Raw genomic sequence first — 9,862 nt, forward strand, 5'->3', positions numbered from 1 at the left:
TATTAAGTTTCTTGAATTTAGAAGTCAGACCTCCCAAGTGCTCATCCAACTTTTCCTTAAAAAGTCCAGTGAAGAGAAACTTTGTGTCACCTATTCATTTGGAGGCATTTTCTAGCTTATCGATGTTTTTCAGGGGAATGGGAAAGGCGAGATCTAGACCTCTGATTTCATCGGTGCAGAGAATTGCCTCATATGGAAACTTCTTGGCTATTCTGTAATAGTATCATAGGCTTATCGATGCAGAGGACACCTAAGGGGTCTTAGGTGTCAAGTAGCCCTCCCCTCTCACTTTACAAATGGGGAAACCGAGGCCCAGAGTCATGAAATAACATGCACAAGGCCATATAGCTATTATGCAACAGAGACAGGATTTGAAGCCAGATCATCTGACTCCAGCCTTCAAACTCTTTCCAAGATACCATCATTACTCAAGACTTCTGGTCTAATTGAGTTACCACTGGCGCTAAGAGGTTATGACTTGCTCTATGTCAGAGACAGATCTTCTTGACTGCCTCTATCTATTCTGAATCTGGTCTCTGGAAACTTATCAATATCTTTCCTAAAATATGGTGCTCCAAATCCAACAGGACATTCCTCATACGGTCTGAGCAAAGCAGAAAACAGGGGCAACATCCTCTTTTGGGATTCATATACTTCTTGGTCCTCAGTGCATACTTTTCGCTTGAGACCATCTTACAAAGGCAGACTTCCCTCTGCCTACATGGTCTCACATTTCCCCCTTTCCTCCCACTTCCTTTCCCAAGATCCCTCTGGCTTTAGATTCCCGGGCACCCAGCGCTCACCATCCTGATGGGCCGGAAGGACATGAGGCAGTCGCTACGGTAGCTGCAGGACCAGGTGTCCCATCGAGGATACTCTCCCTTCTCCAAGATGAACATCTCTCCTCGGAAGTTGGACTGCTCAAAGGCCACCCATCTGGGCCAGTGGTTCAGTGGACACAGACCAAGGGGACGGGAATACCAAGGGCAGGTGGTATGCGGAGAGGAAAGAGACCATTAGCAAAAGTCAAATGAACCCAATCTGTCTCCCAGCAAAGCCAACTTGGGGAGGGAGGAGTACATTAGAAGGCAGAGGAAGGTGACTGCCCTTCTCTAATTCAGGATGGAGAAAGGAGGTAGAGTAGTGTTTGTTGTAGAACAACTTGGTAGGAGGAGAGGATCTCAAAACACCTGTAGGCAGTGAATTCTTAGAAAAACCTGCAGGACAGCATTGGGTTAAAGGGATATGGCTGCTAGATCCAGACTCTGCCACTGGGCAAGTCACTCCAGGGTCCCTCTGGGTCTCAGTTTTCCTCATCTGTAAAATTAGGGAATTAAATTACAGTAGAGGTTCTTGCCTTTTTTGTCTCATGAACCCTTTGCCAGTTTATTGAAGCCTTTTTCCCCAGAATAATAGTTCCCAATGCATAAAGTAGAAAATCCAGAAGATTACAATTAAAGCTTAAAACTACATTAAGACTTTTAGGACATCTTATATTGAAATGCAATTTTTAAGATTTGTTTTAAGTTCGAACACCCTGAATTAGAAGATTGTTAAGCTAGTTTCCTTTCTGCTTGTGGCTTAAGGACTTTGGAACTCCATCCCTCAAACTCTGTACTGGTAAACTGAATTCCAAGGAGGAGCTCGAGGAGAAGAGAAGGGGGGAAGAACTAGACTTAATGGGGAATATTACAAGGAGAAAATTTTCCCTTTAGGATAAGGATAATTTTCAAATCCTATAACATTTTTTAAAGCTTTTTTTTTTAAAGCTTTGCAAGATTTCAGCTTCTCTAGAAATCCTGTGCAAGTTGTTTAATTTCTGTTTGCCTTAGTTTTCTTATCTGTTAAATGGGGATCATAACAGCACCCACTTCAGGATGGTTGTAAAGATCAAATGAGATCATATTTGTAAAAAGATCATGAGAGGTCCTGGGTTCAAAACTGGCCTCAGATGCTTCTTAGTTGTGGGGCTTTAGGCAAGTCACTTAACTTGCCTAACCCTTTTTTCTCTTCTGCCTTGGAAATAATACTCAGAATGGATTCTAACTAAGATGGAAGGCAAATGTTTTTTTTTTTTTTTTTTTTTTTAAGTGTTTAGGATAGTGCTTGGCACAGAGGAGGCACTATATAAATCAGTGATTCCCAAAGTGGGCGCCATCGCCCCCTGGTGGGTGCTGCAGCGATCCAGGAGAGCGGTGATGGCCACAGCTGCAATTATCTTTCCTATTAATTGCTATTAAAATTTAAAAAAAAATTAATTTCCAGGGGGTTAAGGAATATATTTTCTGGAAAGGGGGCGGGAGGCCAAAAAAGTTTGGGAACTACTTATATAAAACTACCTTCCCCCTCTTCCATCTAATCTAACATCTTGATTTTACAGGTGAGGAAACTGAGTCTTAGGAAGAGAGAGGAACTTTCTCAAGGTCACACAGTCAGACTATATCAGAAGCATCACTTGAAAGCAGGTGGTCTAGACATCCAGGCTGGCTCTCTATCCATTACCTTTAGTAATGAAGATAATTCTATCTTTTGGAGCTGTCTAACAATGGAATGACCTTGTGGGAGAATGAGGAGGAGAGCCTAGGATGGTATAATTTTAGCTTTAGAGGGGCCAAGCCATCACTTTTATAGATTTTTGTAGACTTGCCCAAGGCCACATCAAACTCAGATCCTCTGACTCCAGATGGAGTGTTCTCATCATTCCATCATGTTTCCATTAGTGACAGAGAACCGAGATCTGGGATCATCCCTTCTGTACTTGGGTTTTTTTTTTTTTTTTTTGCACTCTGCTTTCCATGAGGAGATCATGGTCTTGGCTGCAGCCCAAGTCACCAGACTCAGCTTTCCTGGTTGGAGAATCAGCGATCTTATTTCCCCCCCATGAGGATCAGGTATTATCCTGGAAAGAATGGAAAACTGACATGAAGGAGCCTTGTCTCATCTGGAGCTGACCGGAAGTGGCCATAGGTCATTTGTTCACTGCCTCTGACTCAAAAGGAAAGGATGAAAGAGATCCCTGACCTGGGTCGGCAGACAAAAGACCTGGGTTCAGATCTGCCACTGATTTGCTGGCTGACATTAGATAAGTCTCTTCCCCTCTCTGAATCACTGTAAGGGACCTGGACCACCACTTTGCCAAGGATGTCTTTGAAGGTGCTCATGCAGTAAGGATGGGTTTGACCTGGATGATATGATCTCTAAAGACTCCCAAATTCCAGAAAACCAATGATTCTTCTTTGTGACCTCTTCCCAGTGGGCCAATTTGTGTTTGGAAAGGGAATCTTTAAGCCAAAGGAAGACACGTCTAACGGGAGAATTTCAGGGATCACCGAAGGAGCTATTTTGGCCGCCCAGGGGGCTCTTGGCTTCAATTGCCCTGGTCTCAAATAGTTTTAAGGAACCTAGATGGTATGCCCTCCCTGAATATATGCTCCTCTCAGCAGCATTTCCTGATAGGACCCTGGAACCTCCTTGCCTGGGCTCTGTCCACCCTGGGCTCTGCAGGTACTTCTCTCTCTGGAGAAAGAAAAGACTTCGGAAGCAGAAGCAGGACACCCAGCCCAGTGGGGAGCCCAGCTGAAGTCCTGCCCTTGGAGAAATGCTCCAGGTTTGAGTCACTGCCACAGAAATAAGCTTCAGAAACCTAAACAGGCCTTAATTTAGCCTTCCACATCCCTGGCAGGAACATAGGGAACAGAAAACTCTGGGCTGGAATAGGGATCGTGTTGAGCCCGTGAGGCTCAGAGGCTGGAATATCCCCTGAAGCTGGCTCCCAGGACCCACTGTGACCACCTTGGGATGGGAGGGGGGGATCTAAAGGCAAAAGGTTAGGGGCAGCTGGGTAGCTCAGTGGATTGGCAGCCAGGTCTAGAGACAGGAGGTCCTGGGTTCAAATCTGGCCTTAGACACTTCCTAGCTGTGTGACCCTGGGCAAGTCACTTGACCCCCATTGCCCACCCTTACTGCTCTTCTGCCTTGGAATCAGTACATAGTATTGATTCTAAGATGGATGGTAAGAATTTTGTTAAAAAAAAAAAACCCAATAAAGGCAAAAGGTTGTCTTCTCCAGCCTACTCTCCATTGCTTAGAGAAGAGAATATCAAAGCTGGGAGGGGGCCTTAGAACATGGAGTGTCGCAGTTGGGAGAGGTCTTATAATGCAGAACTGTCAACAGCTGTCAGTTGGGAGGGAGCTCAGAAGAGACAGTTATCATAGCTGGGGAGGGCCTTTAAAGAAGAGGATATCAGAGCTTGGAGAAGCCTTAGAACAGGGAATGCCAGGGCTGGGAGGGGCTTTAGAACATGAAACATGTTCTGGAGTCCCTAATTAAAATCCCTCATTTTACAGGAAGGAAACAGACCCATGGAAGGAAAAGAGATTGGTCTAAGACCCGATAAATCAGCCAGAGAACTGCCCAAAGCCAGGTCTCCAGAATTCCCCGGTTCAGTCCTCTTCATCTGGCCATGGGAGGTGGGGGAATGAGAGGAACGGGGGTGGCATTTGGCCGTGCCCTGGGCTGGACACAGGATCCACCGAGCAGTGACCACAGGAATGTGTGGCAGGGCTGGGCTCAAGACAAAATCATGACGGGGCAAATTTTTGGTCCTCTACCACCCTTTCTCCAACCTCACCCAGACACTTGGTCTCCCCTCTGCCTTTTAATGTGCCCTCCCTGTCTTCTTGCTCTGCCCTGAAGAAATCCCCAAAGGGGGCAGCTGTCTGTCTCAACAGGACTGGCCATGGGGGCAGCCTGATCTCTTGGCTGACCCAGAGTACAGCTCAGTGAGTCCCTGGGTATCGGTATCAGCCCGTGGCTCCGCTGTGATCGAGAGGAACCTTTCTCTACCCAGACCCCAGCTGGTCATACTCACGGTCCTGAGATCACAATGATGCTGCGAACTCGGTCGAAGCCACGGTCTCCCAGATTCATGCACTCCCCAGAGAATTCCACCCGACGGCCCTGGAAGTTTTCCTGATCAAAGACCACCAGCTGGCCAAACCACAGGGGAGAGAAAAGGTCAGAGGGAGACAGAAAGACAGAAACAAGGTGGCATTCTCTGTTCTAAAATCCTTCTTTCTCCAGTCTCTGGTCTTATAGTCAGAAACTCTTGAATTCAAACTTTGCCTCAGATATTTACTCATTTTGTTACTTCAGTGCAGGCACTAAAACACTCTGTGCCTCGGTTTCCTAATTTGTAAAATGAGAGAGCTGGACTCAATGGCTTTGAAGGTCTCTTCCAAATCTAAATCTGTGATCTTATGATCCATTCTCCCAAGTCAGTCATGGTGAACCTTTTAGAGACCAAGTGTCCAAACTGCAGTGCTCAAACCACATGTGAGCTTCCTGCCTTTCCTCAGACAGGGGAGGGAGGAAGCACTCCCTTTGGGCTGCTAGGTAGAGGGGTCTGTGATGTGAGAAATGTCCTCAGGTGCACGTAGAGAGGGGGAAGGGAGCAGCCCCCTTCGGCACGCTCTAGCTTGTGCCATAGGTTTGCCAACATGACCTAAGTTCTCCCTAATTTTTAGATAGGATGGGGAGACACATAGACCTGCCCCAGATTCCCAAGAGAGGCCCAGGCTCCTCACTTGATAGATGAGGAAAAGAAGGCCCACAGAAAGTTACTGGGTTTGTGGTCATAAAATCAGTAAATGGTGGAGCAGAGATTATTTACAGTCTCTTTCCATTTTGCCCAAAACTTGCCCATTCTTTTTTTTCTTAACATAATATTTTATTTTCCCCCCGATTACATGTAAAAACAAATTTTGACATTCATTGAAAATGTTTTTACATTTAAAAATATTTTTAAAATTTAAATATTTTTAAATGAAAAAAATTAGAGTTCTATACATTCTGCTTTCCTCCTTCCCTCCTTTCCTTCCCTCTCTGCTCCCTGAAAGCAAAGCCTGACTAAAGGGCCCAAGTCAGATGCCATTTCTTTTGTGAAGCCCTTCTAGCAGTTTAGAACCTTCCCAGCAGAAAACAACTCTTTAAGGGTAGGAAACATTTTGATTTCAACAATTTAATAAATATTCCCTTGAGAAACTTACCTTCTTCTGGGAGGCTAAAACATATATATGAGTTGTTGTTGTTCAGTCGTTTCCAACCCTTCATGAGCCCATTTGGGATTTTCTTGGCAGAGATACTGGAGTGGTTTGCCATTTCTCCTTCCAGTTCATTTAAACTGAGACAAACAGGGTTAATGACTTGTCCAGGGTCACATAACTAGTAAGTCTCAACTCTGATTTGAACTCAGATCTTCCTGCCTAACCACTGTGCCATTTAGCTGCTCTCTCTTTCTAGATTAGTACCCCGAAAGTATATACTAAGCCATGAGGAGGGGGGATGCCAATAATGGGTGGTATCAGGAAAAGCCCCGATTGGGAAGGAAGTGTTTACATTTCCAGCTCCAGCCCAGTGCTTTGCTTAGAATGGGAGCTTGATTGTCCTTGGATCTGGATCTGGAAGAACTCAGCCTTCTCTGATTTCAGAGTCTTCCTCTTTGTATCTTGGAGTTCCATCTGAGGGCCCTTCCCGATTCCCTTCCCCACCTCTTCCAAGTTGCTAGTCCTGGCCCCCATCATCACTTTGTATTTACTTCTCTGCCCATATGTTGTTTCCAACCAACCAAAAACGTCCCCTCTTGGAGCTGATTTCTGCAAACCAGCTGTGTCTACAGATGGCTTCTCCTGCTTCTCCTTCTTTAAACCCTGAGCAAGAATACCGCTGTCTGACCCAAGGAATGGGGCAGGGATACAGGAGGGGGAGTTTTTCATCAGAAAATGCTTCTCTCTCCTTTTGAAGGATTCTTTGGAATTTTCCCCAAATAGCTCTTCCCTTTTCTTCCCTCTCTGCTTTCTCCCAAACTCTACACTCCTAGAGAATTCAATAACCAAAAAATATTAAATTTTTTTTTTTATTTTTTTATCTTTTTTTTAAACCCTTGTACTTCGGTGTATTGTCTCATAGGTGGAAGATTGGTAAGGGTGGGCAATGGGGGTCAAGTGACTTGCCCAGGGTCACACAGCTGGGATATTTTAAAATTTAAAAGAAAAATTCTTTATCATCTGTCTTAGAATGGATACTCAGTATTGGTTCCAAGGCACAAGAGCAGTAAGGGCTAAGCAATTTGAGTTAACTTGCCTAGGAAGTAGCCAAGGTCAGATTTGAACTCAGAACTTCCCATTTCTACATCTCACACTCAATCCATTGAGCCACCTCGCTGCCCTTAGCCAACAATTATTTAAGCACCAGAGCTCTGATTTACTTGATAAGGGAAATGAAATAGAATCATGGGCTCTTGAGCTCTGAGGGGTCTCAAAGACCAGATAGCCCTACCTGTATCTGAATGGGGGTCTTTCTAGAATATCCCAGACAAGTACATACTTTGTGGGATCATAGTTTTACAGCTAGAAGGGGGGCCTTAGATACCATGAGTCCAACCCCTCAATATAGAGATGAGGAAACTAAGGCAGATAGCAGTGAATTTCCTGGAGTCACACAGCTAGTTAGTGTCTGAGTTGGGATTCGAAATGGGTCTCTCTGACTCCAGGTCCAATGTTCTGTCCACTGAGTCACCCAGCTACCTCCCAAGCAAGCAGAGGTTAAGTGACTTTTCCAAGTTTACACAGCTAGCGAGTGTCCGCTTGAGGTGGGATCTGAACCTAGGTCTGCCCAACTCCAGGTCCAACTACTCCATACTATCTCCTTCAATCATTTTTTGCTCCATCCTATGGTCAGCCTTTGCTTGAAGGTCCCCAGCGAAGGGGAACCCGCTTGAGGCAGCCTATTATAGTATGTAAGCTTAATATACAATATCTCCAAGTATTATATTTAATAAGATTTATTAGTAATAACTTGAAGTCAAGGAAAATAAAAAGCTAGAGTAAAGAGAGAGCTAACCCAGCTGCAGTCGCAAGAGAAGAGAGCGAGAGGGCAGACTTACACACAACTTATTTACCAAACATGAGGATGCAACGAAGGGAAAAGGATTCTGGGAGATGAAGTCCAAGAGTACAAAATTCTATTTATCCAATATGTAACAACTCTCATTGTTAGAGAGTTTTTCTTGACCCTCAGCCTAAACTGGCCTGCTTGCTAGTTTTGACTCATCATTTCCAGTTGAAGAAATCAAACCTCTCTTTCCTATACTGCCTTTCAGATACATAAACACTACTTACCTTGTGTTCCCTGAGGCTTTTTTCTCCTGGATAAACACCCCAAGTCCCTTCAACTGATTTTAATATGGCATGATTTCAAGGTCCTTCACCGCCCTGGTTGCCCTGCTCTTCCCCTTTCCAGATTACCAACCCATTTCCCAAAATATAGTTATTAGATGTGAATGGAATAATCAGGATCTGATCTGACCAGGATGGCCTCAGAGGCCATTTAGACCAAATCCTTTATTTTACAGTTGAGGGAACCCAGATGGGATTTGAACCTAGGTCCTAGCCCTAGACTTTATATCTCTCAATGTATCACATTAGCTTTCTTGGCAAATGGCAGCTAGGTGACACAATGGAAAGAGTACCAGGTCTGGAGTCAGGAAGACCTGGGTTCAAATCCAGACTCAGACACTTACTAGCTTGTGTGACCCTGGGTGAGTCACTTTGCCCTCTTTGCCTCAGTTTCCTTATCTGGAAAAAGAGCTGGAGAAGGAAATGGTAAACCACTCTGGTATCTTTGCCAAGAAAACCCCAAATGGAGTCATGAAGAATCAGACACAATGGAAATGACTGAACAACAATAATTCTTTCTTAGGTGCCCTGTCACACTGTTGATTTAAACCCTGTCTCAGTTTTCAGGCTACTTAAACCTCTGGAAATATTTCTCTTCATAGGGCTCCCAAATACTTGCCCTTAGATTAGTCTGACAGTCCCTTGTTACTTAGAGCGCAGGGAGGGATAGGCAGAAGATGTCACTTTTTGGAAACCTTCCACTGAACCTTACCCTGAAGCCTCCCATGGGCAGGTCCCCAACCTTGGAGCTGGGGATGGGAACAGAGGCAGGAACCAGAGCTGGAGTGGGCCCAGGAGCAGGCACTGAGGCAGGAGCCCCTTTTTCCTTCCCCTCTGTGGCTTGCGGGGCAGCAGTGGTTGGGGCTGCAGGGGCCTTTGCAGGCTGAGACATGGTTTCCACTTATAGGAATCTGGAAGAAAAGCCCAAGAATTTAGGTAAGCTCAGAACAAGAAAATTTTTTTATGTCTCCTCCCATTTCTTTTACCTCCACCCAGCATTAGATTGGGTCCAAATTCTAGCTTTGTCACTGACTCCTAATGTATGCTTTGGACCTCAGTCTTCTTCTCTGTAAAATGAGGGTGTTTGGTCCAGATCAAGGCTCTTAATCTTGGGTCCACAGACCCCTTTGGATAGACTTCAAGGGGTCTGTGAACTTGGATGAAAAAGAAAAGTTACATCTTTATATTATGTGGCATTTAGCATTTCCTTCCATTTTGAAAGTAGATCACAAAACACGGTTCTGAGAAGATGGCCACGGAACGCCCAAAGGGTCATACGAAGTAGATTAACAGTTTTGTTGTTCTTGCCTAGCCTTCATTTTTGAAGGACATCATGATTAAAGATGATTTCAAAAGTCCCTTTCAGCTCTAGGAAATTATAATTCAGTCCAACCCTCTCAATCTGTATAGTCCAAGGACACTGAGGCTCAGAGAAAGGGAAGAACTTGTTCAAGGTCATACAACCACTGAATGTCAGAACTAAGATTGAGACCAAAGTCTCTTGCCCATCAACTAACTTTCTTTCTTTCTCTCTCCCTCCCTCCCTCCCTCCCTCTCTCTCTTTCTCTCTCCCTCTCTCCCTCCCTCCCTCCCTCTCTCTCTCTCTCTCTCTCTCTCTCTATTCCTC

At 44.9% G+C, this 9,862-nt stretch overlaps 2 protein-coding genes across 2 annotated transcripts in view; one reads left to right on the forward strand and one right to left on the reverse strand.

Annotated features, from left to right (window-relative positions):
* Window positions 1–776: 776 nt before the first annotated feature.
* CRYBB1 (crystallin beta B1) lies at window positions 777–9,127 on the reverse strand. The gene is made up of 3 exons (XM_044685474.1): window positions 8,948–9,127; window positions 4,872–4,990; window positions 777–936 (listed from the first exon to the last, which is right to left on the reverse strand). The coding sequence occupies exons 1-3, from the start codon at window positions 9,125–9,127 to the stop codon at window positions 777–779; spliced, it is 459 nt and encodes a 152-aa protein (XP_044541409.1).
* The window catches only part of CRYBA4 (crystallin beta A4), a 12,129-nt gene continuing 11,392 nt past the window's right edge, over window positions 9,126–9,862 (forward strand). The window contains exons 1-2 of the mRNA XM_044685475.1: window positions 9,126–9,171; window positions 9,232–9,275. Coding sequence (XP_044541410.1) covers window positions 9,126–9,171; window positions 9,232–9,275 — 90 coding nt within the window. The remainder of the gene's footprint in view (window positions 9,172–9,231; window positions 9,276–9,862) is intronic.

Source organism: Gracilinanus agilis, chromosome 1 (assembly GCF_016433145.1).
Source record: "Gracilinanus agilis isolate LMUSP501 chromosome 1, AgileGrace, whole genome shotgun sequence".
NCBI classification, from domain to species: domain Eukaryota; kingdom Metazoa; phylum Chordata; class Mammalia; order Didelphimorphia; family Didelphidae; genus Gracilinanus; species Gracilinanus agilis.